The following is a 20,008-nucleotide window of genomic DNA, read 5'->3' as shown; positions in this document are numbered from 1 at the left end:
TGCTGTTGATGGGTGACTTTGAAGCCCAGCTCTCCCTTCTGATGGTTCTTTACCTTTAAACAGAACTTGGATTGGACAGCCCTTCAAACAGAGGGTGCTTTCAAAATAGAGGACAATCCTCTGACAGCCCTTCAAATAAAGGACTGTCCTCTGTAAAAGAGGACACTTGGCCACCCTAGCATTGTGATAATGTTAAATGGCAGCCTGCGGGCCCAGCCTCTTAGCAAGTGGGACCCAGGACTGGCATCTTACTGGGGCCCTGGCAACTGCCCAATAGTGCTAGGAGCCGACATGTTCAAGATCAGCCATATGGGGCTGTTAATGAGTTAGCAACTTAAATCAATTCAGGATATCCCGATCACAAATCTCCCATGTCACTTCCATTTTGGATCTAAGAAAATCTTAAAGGGTAATCAGGTCAATCTGTTAAGATTATAAACAAAAACCTTGGAACAGACGCTTGGAAGATTGAATTGTTAGACTTTTGGAAACGGAGGCTGCAACTACAACCAGACAAGCCTGTTCTCTGCAATCCAGCACCACCATTCCTAATCTTTATATCTTGCAAGGCACTTCATAACTTGCAGGCATATGTAATTTGTACTCTCTTTTTTTAGCCATAATATTTTGCAGAGTGCTGCAGTTTGTGCAAGTGTATTAAACTTGCTTGGTCTGTTTGCTGGATGAATTTTGCTGACTTCACGTATCATTTCAATAGCTATCATTGGGTATCAAACCAATTCCACAGCTCAGGTGTTCCAAGACAGAGGATATAACTGCACTGCAAATGCACATTTTCAAACATTTTATAAATAGTGCATATTGCATATGCAGATTGTGCACACACAGATCTCACAGACGCAAGAATCCATCTTTTACAGCACTAGTATATTATATTGCCTATAAAAGATAATTTAGGATTAAGATATTTCAGAATGCTTTAATTGTTTCCCATTTTTAAATCTCTGTAACCCGCTTTGAGAACTTTTTGTTCAAAAACAGGACATAAAATATTCTAAATAAAAAATATATTTTCAAACAAGTAGGAAATGTTACAATTACAAATGCTTACAGATGTCTACAAGTGTCAGAAACATCTGGGAAAGCTGTCATAAAATCATAGTGCCAACTGTTAAATATTTATACAGCAGTTCTCCTAATTGCGCAAAATGAGTTACGTACATGAATTCAGCAGTCTTTACAAAACAACCCTGTAAAGTAGGCCAGCATTACAAATTACATATTACAGAGGGGGCTGAGATGGAAAGAGGGACTTATTTCAATCTGAGCTAGGGTTTGAATCCAGGACTTCCATTTACTGCTCATACTTATGCTTATAACCACAGGTTATGCGGATTTAAGAATATTTGTTTATTAAGATCACAATTAGGTTTGAAATGACAGGGGAGGCAACCACCTTTCCTATATGAACCCTATATTTAAGCTGTGGTTTGGAAGTCCTCCTCTGGATATGCCCACCACCAGAGGTTAAGCAGGAAGAGGGCTTTTTTGGTGGTGGCTCCCCATTTTTGGAGCCCTGTCCCCAGACAAGTACAGTCAGGGCCAGAAATATTGGAACAAGGATAACTGTTTTGGCAGTTGGCCTCTCTACACCACCACACTGAAGTTTAAACACACCCAGATGGGAGTGAAAGCAGGACTTTCTGCTGTAATTCAAGGGGTTGGACAAAAGTGGGGCACTAACCATTCAGGAAGGACAGCCAGTGGCATACACACACCACCATCATTGGGGGCTCATAAGTAATAGAACGAATGGCTGACAAGCAGCTGCATGGCCAGGTGTGGCCTGTTTCCTGGGTACCCCATGACCAATCAGGCAGATAAAAGGCCTGGAGGTGGTTCTGAGTGTTGCATTTGGTAACTGTTCACTGGAACTCCCAACATGAGGTCCAAAGAGGTGTCCATGCGAGTGAAGGAGGCCATCATTAGGCTGAAGAAACAAAATAAACCCATCAGAGAGATAGCAAAAACATTGGGAGCGGCCAACACAACAGTTTGGAACATCCTGAAAAAGAAGGAATTAACTGACAAGCTCAGCAACAGCAAAAGGCCTGGAAGGCCAGGGAAGGCAACTGAAGTGGATGACCGCAGAATTCTGCTCACGGTGAAGAGGAGCCCTTTCACAACATCTAGCCAGGTCAAGAATGCTCTTGAGGATGTGGGCATGACATTGTCAATATCTACAGTCAAGAGACGGCCTTATGAATGTAAATACAGAGGCTTCACAACAAAGTGCAAACCACTGGTAATGCTCAAGAACAGAAGGGCCAGATTAGCCTTTGCCAGCAAACACCTAAAAAAGCCTGCCCAGTTGATGAAACCAAGATTAACTTGTACCAGAATGATGGGAAGAGAAAAATATGGAGAAGGAAAGGAACAGCTCATGATCCAAAGCATACCACATCATCTGTCAAACATGATGGAGGCAGTGTTATGGCATGGGCATGTATGGCTACCAATGGAACTGGGTCACTGGTGATTACTGATGACCTGACTGCTGATCAAAGCAGCAGGATGAATTCTGAAGTGTATAGGGCTATACTTTCTGCTCAGATTCAGCCGAATGCTGCCAAACTGATAGGACATAGCTTCATATTGCAGATGGATCATGACCCAAAACATACAGCAAAAGCTACCCAACAGTTTCTGAAGGCAAAGAAGTGGGATGTTCTTCAATGGCCAAGTCAGTCACCTGATCTCAACCCAACAGAGCATGCTTTTCACTTACTGAAGACAAGACTGAGGGCAGAAAGACCCACAAACAAGCAGCAGCTGAAGGCAGCTGCAGTAAAGGCCTGGCAAAGCATCTTGAGGGAGGAAACGCAGCATCTGGTCATGTCCATGGGTTCCAGACTTCAGGCCGTCGTTGACTGCCAAGAATTTTCATCCAGGTATTAAAGACGATCCTTAAGTTTGAAATGATGTTGGTTTGTTCCATTACTTATGAGCCCCCAACGATGGGTGTGTGTGTATGCCACTGGCTGTCCTTCCTGGATGGTTAGTGCTCCACTTTTGTCAACCCCTTGAATTACAGCTCAAAGTCCTGCCTTCGCTCCCATCTGGGTGTGTTTCCTTTCAACTTCAAAGTGGTGGTGTACAGAGGCCAACTGCCAAAGCAGTTATCCTTGTTCCAATATTTCTGGCCCTGACTGTACATAAGGCACCAAAGATAAGCACCCCCCAGATTAAGACTGTTTTATTCTCCAAGGCTCCCAATCCAAGAGAATGACATGCTCTGAACAATGGAGGCGTAGCTGAAGGGTCAGAAAGAATAAGGCTAGTTTACCAGATAAGCTGAGTAATGGGGCATATACAAAGTCAGAACATTGGTCCATCTAGCATTGGGAGGGGCTGTGGCACAATGGCAAAACTCACAGTTGGCATACAGAAGGTCCCAGGTTCAATCCCTGGTATCTCCAGGTAGGGCTGGAAAAACTCCTGCCTGAAACCCCGGAGAACTGCTGCCAGTCAGTGTCGACAACACTGGGCTAGATGGACCCATGATTTTGATTCAGTATAAGGCAGGTTTGATTCAGTATAAGGCAGTTTCCTATGTTCCTAAGTCAGTACTGCCTACACTGACAAACAGAGGCTCTCTGGGATTTCAGAGAGGGGGATTTCCCTAACGGGAAATAGGAATGGCTGAATTCACCCCTGCCCAGCCACCTGACTCTGCTTGCCGTGAGTGGCATGTGGCATCCTGCTGCTCCACCTAGCCTCCATTTTGTGGGAAATGGCAACTCGTCCTTTTATGTAAAGGCCCCTTTTGTGCAAATGGCAGCCATAAATAGGCCCATTTATGCAAAATTACAGGCGCAAATGGTCTGTTCAGAGTATTTGCGACTATAATTTTGCATAAATTGGCTTATTTACTGCTGCTATTTGCACAAAACAGCCCTTCATGTAAAAGGACGAGCCACCATTTCCCGCAAAATGGTGGATCAGTGGAGCAGCGGGGACCGCCACACTTGCCTGACTCAGCGTGCACCAAGTCGGGCAACTGTGAGGGTCCACGGACTGGAATCCAGGGGGCTGAGCTGGCGAGACATCACAGAGCCTCAACCAGATACCCATGACATCCCTACCTGGAGATACTGGGGATTGAACCTGACTAGGGATGTACGAAAGTCACTTACCTTTTCGCAGCTTGGATTCGCGATGGGGGGGAAGCACTCCGTCCCTCCCCCCGGAATCCTCCCTGGGCCGGCTCTGCTCCGTGGCGGCTCCGCAGAGCCACTGGCCAGGGCCATCCGGAGCCGGAGTTCTAGCCACGGCCGGCTGCTGCAGCCGCCATTTGCATCCTGCCAGGCTGACGTGATAGGCTATGTAAGTATTTACGTAGCCTATCACGGCAAAGAGCAGGGGCGCAAACGGCGGCCGCTACGCCATTTGCACCGCTGCTCTTTCTGTGATGGGCTACGTAAATACTTATGTAGCCTAACACGGTAAAGGCAGCTACGCAAATGGCATAGTGGCTGCCATTTGCATGGCTGCCTTTACCGTGATAGGCTACGTAAATAGTTACGTAGCCTATCACGGAGAGAGCAGCGGCGCAAACGGCATAGTGGCCGCCGTTTGTGCCCCTGCTCTTTGCCGTGATAGGCTACATAAATACTTACGTAGCCTATCACGGCAGCCTGGCAGGACGCAAATGGCGGCCGCAGCAGCCGGCTGAAAGACCAGCTGCTGCCGCTGCCGCCGCCGCCACCACCAGAGCCCCAGGTAAGTTTCGTTCTGGGGGGATTCCGCGGGGTGGTGGAGGCCGTTCTGCCACGGATTTCGGGGGGCCGAATGCCAGTGCATTCGGCCTCACTGAAATCCATGGCAGAATTCTCCACCATCCCTAAACCTGACATCTTCTGCATGCAAGACATGTGTTCTACCATTATTCCAGGCTAGTGGGGGCCTGGAATCAAGCTAGCTAACAATATCTGCTCTGAGGAATTCGAAGCCAAAGAGGATCCTGCTGGTGACAATGGCGTGTGCAGATACTGTTTTCCCCCCACTGAAATCCAAAGCTGAGCTGAAGCTTAATTTGGCAAGAGATTTGGATGGCCCTTGCTGAGATATTTCATCTGCTTTTAATGCATAATCAGATTGGCCCACATTGGCATCCAGGGGCAAGCCCCTTCACGGAGGCCACAGAAAGAAAATGCTAATGTTGCCAGAAAGTGATCAGGCAACACACAAAGCCTATTAGCATTCCAATGTCTGCCTTGTTATCTTGGCCCCCATCAGGAAAGATGCTAAACAAATACCAATGAGCTCGCATATTACCATTGCGGCTCCAGAGAAAACCACAGGCTCCATATCGGCAATAAAGCACAAATGGGCTTGGAGGATTCTTTCTCCCTTCACTGAATGGCTTGCATTCCCCACCCCCCACCCCCGCCAGACATTGGGGGAATTCAAATGGCCATTCACAAAATAAGCTTCATAATCCATTTGTGTATGATTATTACAGAGGAGACTTTCAAAAAAAAAAAAAAGTAGAAGACAGAGAAGGAGCAATTAACTTTGAAGAACAGGCAGTAAAACATGTTTCGGATCTGCACTGTCAAATACTGTAAAACAGAATTTAGAAGTACGTTGATTATCCTCCCTTCATCAGCGTTTCTTTCTCGCTGAGAGACAGTGCCGGAAACAAGTGAAATGGTGATGAATCCACTCTTAGGGCCAGGTGCCTGTCTACTTTTAATGTATTGCATTCAGCACTAAAACAGAATTAAACATAGAGAATCACAGAAGTTGGACACTTCTATAAGCAGGGAGGGGACTTGGCGCAGTGGTGGAGCACACAGTTTGCATGCAGGGAATGCCAGGTTTGACTCCTGGCATCTCCAGTTAAAAGGATCAGGAAGCAGGGGATGCAAAGGACCCTTCTCTGCATGAGACTTTGGAGTGCCACTGCCAGTCAGAGCAGGTACTACTGGGTTAGAGTGGCAAAAAAGTCTGACCTGGCATGAGGCTGCTTTCCACATTCCTATGTGATCCTATCTCACAGCAAAATACATTAACGGTGTTCCGAATATCCCACTCTCCACTTTTGCAAAAGCATCTATCCACAGTCTTTTTTAACCTAATGATCCTGAATTCTTAAGCAATTGTATACAGCTGCAAAGTCATGTATAGCATGTAGCTGGAAGTCTCCAAAACAACCAACTAAAGAGAAGTGGGTTGATAAAATTTGGGAGATATTGCCTGGGTTCACGCAACATGCTAACCCACACTCACTGGTTGAGTGCAGGTTGTTGTTGAACCATGGGTGGTTTGCTGAACCGTGGGTTAGCATGTTGTCTGAACCCAGGACATTTTCTGCAGGGTGCCTTGTTAACCATGCAGTGTGGCTTATTTTTCTCAAACAAGCCACCTTGAGAACCCACGGTTTATGGTTGGGCTGTTCAGGGTGCTTAACAAGCCACACTGCATGGTTAACAAGCCACCCTGTGGAAATGTCCTGGGTTCAGACAACACACTAACCCACAGTTCAACAAAACAACCCATTGTTCACCGACAACCCACATTCAACCACTGAGTGTGGGTTAGCGTATTGTGTAAACAGCCCCTATGACTATGTTTAAACTTACTCAGCAAGTGTAGCAAGCAAGGAATCCTAACTTTAAGGAAAATATTATGGCACCATGGTTTCCATTTATTTTCTGTGTTGAAGCTCTTCAAACTTTTGATCAAATTCCAACTGTGGGTTCCAATTCCAGGGTGGGTTCTGAGGGCAGGTACTTCACCAGTTGTGGCCAGAGGAAATGCTCCCCACATGACACCGTAATCCCTCATGGGTTGCTCCTGAACATGACCCACGGTAGGTTCGCGTGTCATCTGAATCCAGCCTATATGTCCTATATATGGCTCATGTCTACATCAGAGGCCAGTAATCTCATTCCTTCCTTTGCTCACAACGTCCTTTTTCATTCTTCCATGTCACGGAGGAAAACACTAAAATGCACGGAAAAAATGTCAGACAGGACTATGTGTAAACTACATAAAATCATCATAGTCCGCATCTATGATCTTATTCGAAGATGCAAACACAGATGGTATATTGGGCATATGGGATGCTTTTAGGATAAATGAGGAAGGATCCATCTGGATTATTCCTTCACTTACAGGCTAAACGGCATTTTTGTGTTTGTTTGTGTCATTTCTATCCCGCCTTTCCTCCAAGGAACCCAAGGCAGTGTACATGATCCTCCTCTCCATTTTACCTTCTCACTGGCCCTGTGAGGTAGGTTAGGCCGAGAGTCAGTGACTGACCCCAAATCACCCAAAGAGAGACTAGAACCTGGGTCTCCCAAGTTCCACTACAGAGAGCACAAGTGGCACAGAGAGTGCACATTTCTGCTACACCTTCTTTACAGTAGCCCTTTCTACTGCCACTGCAGGGGTACAACTCCCATAAGCCCCAGCCAGCCTGGCCAATGGTCACCCAAAATATCTGGAAGGTACCGAGCTTGATTGTGAACTCACCAAGTATGGATATATAGCCAACATGGCATGTGCAAGAAAGGTATCAGCAGAATGAAAGGAAATCCAGTGTTTACAGATGTTAAGCAAAGCGCTTTGGGGGTGGAAGGAACCTAAGATGGGGGGGGGGAAATAGCCCAATGAGGACCAGGCACACTCAGTGGGCATGGAATACTGACTGTTGCGGGGGGGTGGGAGACAGAAAACTGGAATGGAGAATTTGGGGAATGGGGAGAGCCAGCCAGCTGGCTGTGACCCTGAACAGGAGCATTCTGCACTGCAACCAGTGGAGGCTGTAAATCCACTCTGGGTTTCAGCCAGAACCAGTCAGGGCTCTAAAGAAGCTACCCAAGGTGCTGAACCCAATCCCCCAAAATGTGTACCTCCTGTAGAGTTCTGGCTGAAACCCAGAGTGGATTCACAGCCCCACTGACTTTAGAGCCACCAGCCTCCATGGCCTGCAACTTTTATCTGGTTGGCCCCACTTGTTAAGCTCTAAATCCCACATATCCTCCAGCTCCTCCCCACACACACATACACCCCAGCCTACGGCTGTAATCCAAGAGGAGTATTTTCGGTATGCTGCTGCACCTGGCAGAGGCACCCATGGTGACATCACTTCCAGGGTGATCAGTCTCATCCAAGGGAGGCCTTTTTAGTCATCAGACATTAATAGCATCAGCTGGCAGCCTCCGGGTCTCCTTTCATTTCCTGATGCAGGAGCTTTCCTTCATCAATTGTGCTGCGTCAGGCCAGGTGGGGAGGACAGAGAACTGCTGACTGACTGGAGTTAACCCCCACCTCCACCATTCACTCCCCGGAAATGAATTTACAAATTAAAAATATAAAACACTGGTGAGATTCATTTACCAGCTGTGGGTTTGGGGGTGGGGGTGAGTCTCATCTAAATATTCAGTTTCTGCTTTTGCCACAGGATATATATTTGGGGTTTTTTTTAACGTTCACATGTCTTTAGAGGTTTATTCTGCTGCTTCAAGAATTCTTTCAAAGAGAGATGTGACACGTGCATAAATAATAATAAATAATGTCTCGCAGTCTATCACCTCTGGAAGAAAAGGCAAGAATCCTTTTCATCTGGAACAGCCCTGCTCTCACTTAGGGTTCCCATGTTTAAACAATAAAATCAAAACCCCAGATAACTATTTTTGGCAGTGACTATGGGTGAATGTGGATGACCAATTGCAAAGGGTCAGGACTGGCCCTACCATTAGGCAAAGTGAGGTGGTTGCCTCAAGCAGCAAATGCTGAGAGGAAGCAGCAAGATGTTGGAGCAGAGAATTTTGTGCCATGTGGCCTTCCCTATGCTTCCTAAGCTACCCTGCTGCCTTCAGGTGTGGTGTCCCATCATTGGTGTAGAAGAAAGAACTTTAGTCTTGAAGAAAGGCTTTTGTATATGTATATGGGGCACCATCTTGTTCTTCGCCTCAAGCATCAAAATGCCTTGGGCCGGCCCTGCAAAGTGGGGATTTCATCTGAGGGGGCATGGTTTGGGGGCGTTGCATATAGAAGGCCCCCAGTTCTATCTGTGGCATCTCCAGTTTTAAAAGGATCTGGTAGCAAGTGATGGGAACCTCTATGCCTGAAACTCTGGAGAGCTGCTGTCTCTCATTCCTCCAAAGTTACAGCAATGGTTGTCTCATTAAACAGGTAAGCCGAGATCCATACAGCAATTGGCCACAGAACTTAATTTATACAAGCTCTCTAATTTCATCTTCTCACACCTTTAGATCAGAGTGACACCCCCCACACACATACATACACACACACACACACAGTGCCATTCCCACATTACTTTGTGCTTGGTCTCAATCCACAGTATCACACAGCTGCCAACATGTGGCAAATGGCAATCCAAATCTAGGAGATCCAAGCTAAAATTTTGTAAAATCCATTCCACCTGTGTTTCATGGATTGTCAGGTGCCTTTTGTTCCATTGTCCACTCTGTGGTGGGATCGGATTTCCCCCAATTCCCCCAATTCCTGCAAATTCGCATTTGTGCAAATTTGCACTTGTGAAAATGTGCAACTCCCCCCCCCCCAATGTGCAAATCCTTCCCCCCAAATGCTTTAGCTTATGGGGAAAATATGCATTTGGGGCTGGTGTTTTTAAATTTTATATATTTTTTTAGGACTAAATCTGCCTAAAGTTCCAGAAAGTTAAAAAAAACTGGTCTGCCCCCTCAACCCACACTAGAAGTCATGCCAGTAGCAAAAACAGGTCTAATATGATTTGGATTCACTGGTCTTACATTCCACAAACTAAATGCATTCATCCCTTTTGTGTTGCCATATAGAATCATAGGGATGGAAGGGGCCATTTAGGCTATCAAGTCCACCCCATTGCTCAGTGCAGGAATCCAGTTTAAGGCATCCCTGCCAGTTGGCTGTCCTTGTTGTTCAGTCGTTCAGTCATGTCTGACTCTTCGTGACCCCATGGACCAGAGCACGCCAGGCCTTCCTGTCCTGCGCTCTCTCCCGGAGCATGCTCAAGTCCATATTCATTGCATCGGTGATGCTATCTAGCCATCTCATCCTCTGCCGCCCCCTTCTCCTTTTGCCTTCAGTCTTTCCCAGCATCAGGGTCTTTTCCAGAGAGTTTTCTCTTCGCATTAGGTGGCCAAAATATTTGAGCTTCAGCTTCAGGATCTGTCCTTCCAATGAGCACTCAGGGTTGATTTCCTTTAGGATGGACTGATTTGACCTCCTTGCAGTCCAGGGGACTCGCAAGAGTCTTCTCCAGCACCACAGTTCGAAAGCATCAATTCTTCGGCGCTCAGCCTTCCTTATAGTCCAGCTCTCACAGCCATACGTTACTACTGGGAAAATCTTAGCTTTGATTATACGAACCTTTGTCAGCAAGGTGATGTCTCTGCTTCTTACTATGCTGTCTAGGTTTGCCATAGCTTTCCTCCCAAGGAGCAAGTGTCTTTTAATTTCATGGCTACAGTCACCATCTGCGGTGATCTTGGAGCCCAAGAAAATAAAATCTGTCACAGCTTCCATTTCTTCCCTTTCTATATGCCAGGAAGTGATGGGGCCAGATGCCATGATCTTAGTTTTTTTTAATGTTGAGTTTCAAACCAGCTTTTGCACTCTCCTCTTTCACCCTCAACAAGAGGCTCTTTAGATCCTCTTCGCTTTCTGAGTTGGCTGTCCAGTCTCCACCTGAATGCCTCCAGTGACAGGGAGCTGCAGCCCTCTTCTGTGTGACAATCCTTTAGGTACTTGAGAAGTGTTATGACGTCCTCCATCAGTATTCGCTTCTCAAGGCTTAACATACCCAGTTCCTTCAATCTTTCTTTGCAGGACTTTGTTGCCTTTCTCTGAACTCATTCCAATTTATCTAAATGCTTCCTAAAGTGTGGCATTCAGAACTGAACATAGTGTTCCAGGTGAGGTCTGACCAGTGCAGAACAGAGTGGAAGTATTACTTCCCAGCTAAAAAGTAAGACTTCTGTCATCTTTTGTAATAGCAGAGGTGAGCAGCAGGCAGCTGTTGAGTGGGAGCCAGGAGTCACCAGCCAAGGGTTGGGAGCCAGGAGTCACCAGCCAAGGGTTGGGAGCCAGGAGTCACCCGCCAAGGGTTGGGAGCCAGGAGTCACCCGCCAAGGGTTGGGAGCCAGGAGTCACCAGCCAAGGGTTGGGAGCCAGGAGTCACCAGCCAGCATGGACACTTGTTGCTCAGGCAAAGTCCCAGAATACACAAGAAGCTTTCACAGTCCTTCCCATTGAGAAGAGCCAGTGGCCAACCTGGGGACAAAGACACTTGGGAAGCTTTAACTAGGACACATATGGCACTGGTGGCTTACCATACAAGGCAGCTGTGCACAGAGCCATTGGTTACAGGTTCTAGCTCCAGCAGCTCCCCATATGTATTGCTACAGGTGGAGAGCATCCATTCTAGCAGAGGTCTGTATCCAAAGCGGTTGAGTAAGCAGTGTCTGAACTTCAGCCATGTCTGTAAACTAGATCTACAGCCACCCTCTCCCTTTAATTTCCATCCATTCATATATATTTTATAATGTTAGCATTCCAGGGGCAGAAAATTATTCCCTTGCTAAATAAGCATATCACATTCCAAGCATTTGCTACCATTGTACTGCTCTAATAACATGCTGTCAAAAGCAAGCTGTTCTGGCCAAGGAGCAGATGTCTGACCACTGCTAAGATGGGTAAGTGCTCGGGCTTGATCAAGAGGACAACAAAACAGAAAAAAAAATGCAGCTCTTATTTCTTAATGCATAGCTATTTTCAATGAGGTAGATGCATTTAATAAGGATGGCTATTAAATCAATGGATCACGGTCAACCGATATGAAAAAGCCTCCACCTCAAGCAATCCTACTGTTCTGATTTACTAGTAACAATCCCTTTTATTTTTTAGGATCCAACTCCCTCCCTGGAGTCTCCAGAAGTTAAATCTCAGTGTGGGGAACAAATGCATCTCCTCTGATGTTGACACACGCATGAACACCAATGTATGCTCAGCCTGCATCATGCACAGCCAGCCAATTCACACACTGAACCTGTTGAAGTATATTTTGAACTGCTGAGACCCTGTTGTAGGACAATTATGGGTCCGTCCCCCCAGTAACAGAATGAACACACATTATCATGGCTTTTAAATTAGTGAAAGTGAGGCAGTTGTAGAATGAGTGAAGGCATTCAGAAGGCAAAGTTGAGCCTTTAGCAATGTGCAATAGGAGAGGGAGGATTTGGGCAAAAATCTTGGGCATGAGAACTGGGGTGCTACAACCATGTTCCTATTTTCAATGCAGCATTGAAATGCAGCAAGATATGCCACCTACATGGTTTTTGCCAGGCCTTTCACTTGCTAATGCCAAACAGCAAGGATAGCACAAGCTAGCAAAGGAGGAGATCCCATTCAAATGTACCCTGGAAGGTCCCTTCCAGAAGCGAAACCTCTCCAGAAGCTGATCTAATCTTACTCAGATTTGGGTGAACAGCCAAAAACGAGGTACAGGAGCCTACATCATGGTTTGGGTGTCTGGATGTTAGGCTGTGGGAAGGGATTACTATAAATCCAGCCTTAAGTATGAGAAGGGCTGGGCAAATTAGAGGGTTAGCAAGAATGAGGAAGGAAGACGATGGGGCATTTAGTATTATGGATAGGGTATGTGTTTTGCAGGAAAGTTTGGGCAAAGGAGTTTTATACTATTATCTAGGGCGCAGTCACACTAAACAGAGGTACATTTTTCTCCCTCTCTTGTAATATTTGATTGCAATGGAAATGAGCAGCCAGAAGTTCAGGACAGACAAAAGGAAGAACTTAAGAACATAAAAAGAGCCCTGCTGGATCAGACCAAGGGTCCATCTAGTCCAGCGTTCTGTTCACACAATGGCCAACCAGATGTCCAAAGGAAACCCACAAGCAGGACATGAGTGCAACAGCACCCTCCTGCCCAAGTTCCCCAGTAATTGGTGTACATAGGCATCCTGCCTCTGATACTGGAGGAAGCATAGAGCCATCAGGACTAGTAGCCCTTGGCAGCCTTCTCTCCATGAACATGTCTAATCCCCTTTTAAAGCAATCCAAATGGGTGGCCATCACTACATCTTGTGGAAAAACATCTTCAAACAGTGTGAAATCAACATGTGGAACTCACTGCCACAAGCTTAGATGGCTTTAAAAGGGGGTGGGGTGCAAATAATTCTCATCTTCTGATGAGGAGTGGTATATAAATATTGTAAATAAATAAAATTCATGGAGATGTCTAAAAAGGGCTACACTGATTATATGGTTATATACAGGTAATAGGCTGAGAGACAGACAGTATGCCTCTGAATACCAGCGGCTGGAGAACAAAAGCAGAAGAGGGCAAGTAGCATTTGGTTGGCCACTCTGGGAAAGATGACACTGAACTAGATGGAACGTCAGGCAGCTGCAGTAAAGCTCTTCTTGTGTTCATGCCTGAGTTTCCATCTTCATCCTATTTCCAGGCCAGCCCAAATCTCCCCCACCCACCCACACCATACATGGATATCCTGCAACCTTATAGGAACATAGGAAGCTGCCTTATACTACACCAGACAATGTATCCATACAGCCCAGTGTTGTCTGCTCAAAATGGCAGTGGCTTTCTAATGCAGCTTTCCCCAACCTGATGCTCTCCAGCTGTGTTGGACTACACCTCACATCATTCCCAGCCATCACAGCCCATGCTTGCGGGGGCGGTGGGAGGTGTAGTCCAATACAACTGGAGAGCATCAAGTTTGGGAAGGCTGCTTGAAGGTGTCAGACATGGGTCTTTCCCATCCCTTGCTACCTGATATCTTTCTCTCCCAGTTGGAGTTGCCAGGGATTGAACCTGGGATCTTCTGCACACAGGGTATGTTCTCTAGTGCTGAAGTATGATGAGCCCATCCCAGCTTTTTAATGCTCTTTCAGCCTTCTATTGGCATTCTTACCCAAGTCCCCTTGCCCTTTCTCATATTAAAGAAACATGTTGCTTCCAGGCTTAAGGTCTTCTGCAGAGATCCTTCCTCCCTCACCTAGTTCCAAGTGTACCTCTGAATTTCCCTACTAAGAGAGAAGCAAGAAAATGAACATTTAAACAATAAACTGAAAACTGAAAGCAGCCAGATTCTAAGATTTGAAGAGAAAAACTTTTTCAAAAGATCATCATATCAGATGTTCTTCAAGCCTGTGATCCCTCAAGAGTGCTTTTTGCTGCAGGCGATCAAGCTGAAGTGCTCCAAAAATACATGTATTTATTATGTAATGTGCTTGAAACAACCTCCCCTGCTGAGGAAAACACAGCAGGTCGTGGCTCACCAGAAATGAAGGAGGGCGAAGAAGAGGCTTGACTTCACGTTTCCAACTCAAGCTCTTTTAAGCTAATCACGACTTCTTTTCTTCACACCATGTTTAATTTTTGTTTAATCATTCCACTCTAGAGAAAAAACAAGTTTTTCCTATCATGCCATCTGTAAAGGGCCCCAGCCAGGGTGAATCAAGTATCCCAGAGGAGCAAATCCCTATGTACACACACCCTTTCCTCACAAATATAGGGAGAGACTGTACCTCAACAGTAGAGCATCTGCTTGGCATGCAGAATGTCTCGGGTTGAATCCCTGTCTTTTCCAGGTAGGGCTGAGGAAAAACCATTGGCTGGAACCCAGGAGAGCAACTGCCATTCAGTGTAAACCAGGGTGGACAAGAGATAGATGGAAGATCTTCTACAAGATCACTGGATGCACTGGAGGCTAAATGGACAAATAGTCTTGATTCACGATGAGGCAGTTCCATATTCTAATGCTGACATTCCTATATAGCCCTACTGTACTGGAATAAGGAATGGAAGAACCCATACCTAAGTGTGTTTAATTGGGGGAAAGGAAAGGTTCCTCCTGTGCAAGCACCGGGTCATTACTGACCCCTAGAGGGACGCCTGCTTATGCTGGCATTTTCATGGCAGACTATATCGGGGTGGTTTGCCATTGCCTTCCCCAGTCGTGACTACCTTTCCCCCAGCAAGCTGGGTACTCATTTTACCAACCTCAGAAAGATGGAGGGCTGAGTCGACCTGAGCCAGCTACCTGGGACCCAGCTTCCACTGGGATCGAACTCAGGTCGTGGGGAGAGTTTCAGTTGCAATACTGCCGCCTACCACTCTGCGCCACGTGAGGCTTAATTGGGGGGGGGATTATTAATTAATAGGCCATCTCTTGGACAGCCAAAAATTAATATATTCCTTTCCTCCCCACAACCCCAGTTAATTACAACAAAATAGGCCTAGCACACAAATGGAAACATCCAAGTTTCTTTCAGACCTTGGCTTCAAAAAGAAAAGAAAGTTAAGAATGAGCTGGTGAACAACTCACTTATGGTGACCCCATGTTTATTAGCACTGGGCAGGCATTATGAAGGGATTTCCTTCTTAGGGATTTATGTGCAACAGAACCCACAGTGCTACACAAACACATGGATTAATGACCCTTTCTGCTCCTTGGGCAAAGGCCTCTAGTAGTGTTGCCACTGAACAAACTTCCCTGATTGCGGCAAAGGGCACATATTGGCCATGTTGGCTGGGGATTGTGGGAGGTGTAGTCCAACACATCTAGAAGGCACCAGATTGGAGAAGGCTGTTGTGGTCTAAGAATTGCCTGATATAAACCCTTAAGTTGCAAGTCTCTGACTGGGTTCGCATAGCACGCTAAGCCACAATCACTGGTTGAGTGTGGGTTTTTGTTGAACCGTGGGTGGTTTGTTGAACAGCAGGTTGGCATGTTGTCTGAATTCAGGACATTTTCCACAGGGTGGCTTGTTAATCATGCAGTGTGGCTTATTTTTCTCGAACAAGCCACCTTGAGAACCCATGGTTTGTTGTTGGACTGTTCAAGGTGGTTAACAAGCCACACTGCATGGTTAACAAGCCATCCTGTGGAAAATGTCCTGGGTTCAGACAACACCCTAACCCACAGTTCAACAAACAACCCACTGTTCAACAACAACTCACACTAAAACACTGAGTGTGGGTAAGCATGTTGTGTGAACAGCCCCTGTCTCTTAACCACAATGCCCATCAATGAAGTGAAAATGGACACCAGCAAAGGATGCCTAGAAATAATCCATTATGGAACAAACCTAGAAGACCATTTTGTCTTGCAAAACACCATTCAAAACACCATGTTGTCACCTGTAGCTCCCAGCTAATACCACTCCAATGTATTACCAATTATCTACAATACTTCCTTCTCACAGGCCTTGGGTAGTAGGCCTGTCCTCGCTTATAGACAACCCCCCTAACAAACACAAGGATCAGGCCCCATGACAAACCCAGATGACAATTATGTCCCCCTATCTGCTCAGGCAACACTATTATAAAACCTAATCACATCAGCCACAACTTCAAATGTTCATTCCCCTGCTGCTTAATCTTTCAGTGTGATATACCTGTCAGCAATGTTCTTCTTTGTTATACATAGGGCAAACATGAGAGTTTCTAGGCAAAAGAATAAAGGAATGGCCAGATATCCGACATCAAAAAGGGCGACAAGTGAGAGAACATTTCCCCCTTAAAGTGGCCATTCTTGAACAAAAGAACTTCAGAGTGTGAAATCACTGATTTACAACTTATCAACATAGTCCACTGGCCTGGATCAAGGTAACAGGTTTTGATCGTAATACAGGTGTTAATTAACATACCATTGCCAGAAGGTTTGTTATCAACACTGCTTTGTGAATGGTCACTGTGCTTATTTTATTTTACATACATTTACACTTTACCTCAATTGTCAGTCTGTATTTTGTTTTGCATTTTATTTCTTCCTAACCTCACTGTTAATATTTTTTTCCCCCATGTGCCAACTGATAACATTTCATGCATCTGATGGACTCTAATCCATGAAAGCTTAAGATTGCCTTTCCTAACCCATTGCCTTCCAGATGTTTTGGATGGGAACTCCCAGCATTCCTGACCACTGGTCACACTGATTGAAGCTGGTGGGAGTTGAAGTACAAAACATCTGGAGGGCACCAGGCTGGGGAAGTCTGGCTTAAAGCATAATCAATGTGTTCATCTTTAAGGTGTCACAAGACTCTTTGTTCTTTTTAGCCCGGCTATGTCACATCAAACTTAGAAAGTCATATACTCCTAAGGGAATAGAGGCTACCCCTTTTCTCCCGTTGACTTCAACCAGCTTTGAACAGATGGGCAGACCATTACTCTTACATTTTCAATCTGCAGGTAGGAAAGAAGACACACACACACACCTCCTGAGGGCCTCTCTCTCCCTTCTCTCTTGTATTAAATACAAGGAAATGGAGGAGTGCTAATTCCAGCTGGAGACAGTAAGAACCACAGAAGCAAAGTCTTGTGACATTTTTCATTTTCTCTGGACTCTCCAAGGTTATAATGAAAATGTTGGCATTTCTTTTTTAAAGCTGTATATGTTTTGATTTACAGACACAGCAAAGTCTCAGATCGAACTCCAAAGCAGAAGGTTATTTTATGGATCCAAGCCTGGACCCTGAGAGGCTCTTTAGAACAAAGAGACAAAATCTGCCCCTCCCAGTTGTAGGACCTCTGAACCAAAAGGAAAGAACACGTCTCCTATCAGGAGCATCTATGAAGACAACTGGTAAAATCCAACATAACTCCTGCTTAGAGTAGGCCCACTGAAAAGAATGGTACTTAAGTTAGCCATGACTATTTTGTCACATTCATTTCAATGGGTCTAGTCTAAGTAGGACTTATGTTGGATTTTACCTAGTGACACCCCACGGGCACAGAGCGAAGTTCTTTGCAAAATCCCCAAGATGCATTGGTGATGTCTCAGCCACCCACATTAAACATGATCATGGCTTCCACTTCAAGACAGGAATATTTCTGGAGCAGACACAAGACCCGCTTCTTCCTAGTTCTTTCCATTCCACTCCAGAAATACGTAGGAGGTGGACATTACGTGGGCTGGGATGTCCTGGTGATGTGCTATGCCCAGCTCCCTGGCCTGGAACTCCCCTCCCCATTGCTGAAAGACTACTCAGTTTTTCCCCTCTTCCCTTCCTATCCCTTTTTCTTTGTGTGTCATGTCTTTTAAGATTGTAAGCTTTCGGGCTCCAAGTTCATAAATATATAAACAAACAGCACCAAGGGGGCAGTATGAACCATATCCTCAGTGCACCAGAGCAGCCTGGGTGGATCAAAGCATAGGGTGTAATTCTCACCAAGGTGGTAAAACTGTGTCTGGGCTGTACTACTTCACACTGCAGGTCTTCCACAAAAAATAAAAATAAAAATTTCCCTGCACATAGAAAATCAAGTACCAAGGGAAAAGGTTCTGTCCTGACATGCTAGTTTTCTACAAAGAAAAAAAGTTTCTATTTGCAGGTGGGCAAAGCCCCCCAACCCACTTTCATCAGATCCTTTTTGCAAAAAGTGGGGTGGGATGGGGGGAGATTTGGGAGTATGGGTGAAGATCAAGTGATTTCTGGATGTGGGGGAGTAGGATTTACACAACCAATTACAAGACAGTCTGAGGGCTTGGCTGGCTGAAATAGTATGAAATCATTTTTATTGCATTTCTGCTCCATCTTGGTGATGGTGGTAAGTTTAAGACGGTTATATGTTTTGCATTGCTTTTGCTATTTTTTGTATGGCGAAATATCACATTTTGAAAAGTGGCCAAATAATTTCTTAAGTAAATAAGTAACAGGAAAATGCTGCCACTGCACTACAACCCAGCCAGCCAGCCCCTTTTGCAAAGGACATGCTCCAGGGGAGAACATTTAACTACCAGTAAACTGGAAGAACACACTGGCTTCTTTTATGATTGCAGTTCACTCCCAGCATGGTACCAAAATGAGATCAAACAATGCAAGCCCCAAACCCATTCCAAAACAAGCCAAATCAGCAGCATCCTGGTCCCACCTTCCATTAAGTTATTTTAAGTGGTTCACAAGAAGCCAGCACAACACAGAGAGCCAAAAATTAAGAGCTTTTAGAGCAAATCAACAAGGAAAGGGAATTAGGAAGGCCTGAGATTAAGGCCATCATTTCACTTCTAATTGTGATTTGTGAACAAAGGAAAACTTTTTTTATCATCATCATCATCAATCACCAGGCTTCAATTTCCTTCTGTCCTCATTGCTTACAATTCTCTCTCCCCATCTCCATTTGAAACTCTCCCTAATACTCCCTGCATCTGGCAGCATATGATAGCGTTTTTAATTTGGGTCCTTGATTTCTTATTGTTGATTGTCAAAATCATTAGATGCACTTTCTGTTTATGCATTTGTATGTAAGCAGTTTTTATATTATGTACAATATTGTATGCTGAAGGTTTTTAATCTTTGTAAACCATCCAAAGAGGTTTGGCTATTGGGCGGTATAGAAATGTAATGAATGAAATGAAATCTGATGTAGCGGGCTATAGTCCACAAAAGTTGATAGCAGAATATATTTATTAGTCCTTTAGGTGCCACAAGAAATAGACTACTTGTGATTTTACAGCAAACAAAAAAAAGTTGTCCATTTTCAAAGCATTGAACCATAATTCATAACGGGCTCTGTGTAAGCCTCGTGCTGTATGTTAGCTATACAGTGACAAAACCATAAGGGAATGGCACTGAATGCAGCCAGAGACCAGGGGAGAAACCGTTCCCAAATGTGCCTCAAAAGGCCCAATGCATTTCAGAAAAGTTTCCTTCCTCAGGGGCATTCTAAACAGGTAAATTAAAATACAAAGTATTTCATATAAGCATACTTTTACAAATAATAAAACAAAAAACTCAAGCATTTTATAATATGTTAAAAGTCTCCACCAAGCTATTTTCTTATACACATAACCAACATTTGAATGTATCACCTGTAAGGAACATTTATATTAACTACTAAATTTACTTAGACTATTTTTCAATTAAGAATAAAATACTTCATTTGTTGCAAACATGTTGTAAACATGTAACCAATCTCATGAAAACTAAACTCACTCAAAACTCCAAATTACTAGAAACTTCAAACTAA

At 44.9% G+C, this 20,008-nt stretch overlaps 1 protein-coding gene across 9 annotated transcripts in view; it reads right to left on the bottom strand.

Moving 5' to 3' along the window:
* Positions 1-20,008, bottom strand: part of ARVCF (ARVCF delta catenin family member) — a 641,936-nt gene that overhangs the window by 227,901 nt on the left and 394,027 nt on the right. The window contains exon 2 of one of the 9 annotated variants that reach the window (XM_084820390.1): positions 14,566-14,747. The exons of the other annotated variants lie outside the window; for them this stretch is intronic. Within the exon in view, the coding sequence (XP_084676516.1) occupies positions 14,566-14,747 (182 nt within the window). The remainder of the gene's footprint in view (positions 1-14,565; positions 14,748-20,008) is intronic. 9 annotated transcript variants of the gene reach the window in all.

The sequence above is a fragment of the Heloderma suspectum genome, chromosome 13, assembly GCF_057233095.1.
Source record: "Heloderma suspectum isolate Gila_16-S chromosome 13, 16-S_ref, whole genome shotgun sequence".
In the NCBI taxonomy this organism is placed as follows: domain Eukaryota; kingdom Metazoa; phylum Chordata; class Lepidosauria; order Squamata; family Helodermatidae; genus Heloderma; species Heloderma suspectum.
This window is presented reverse-complemented; position numbering and strand designations above follow the sequence as displayed.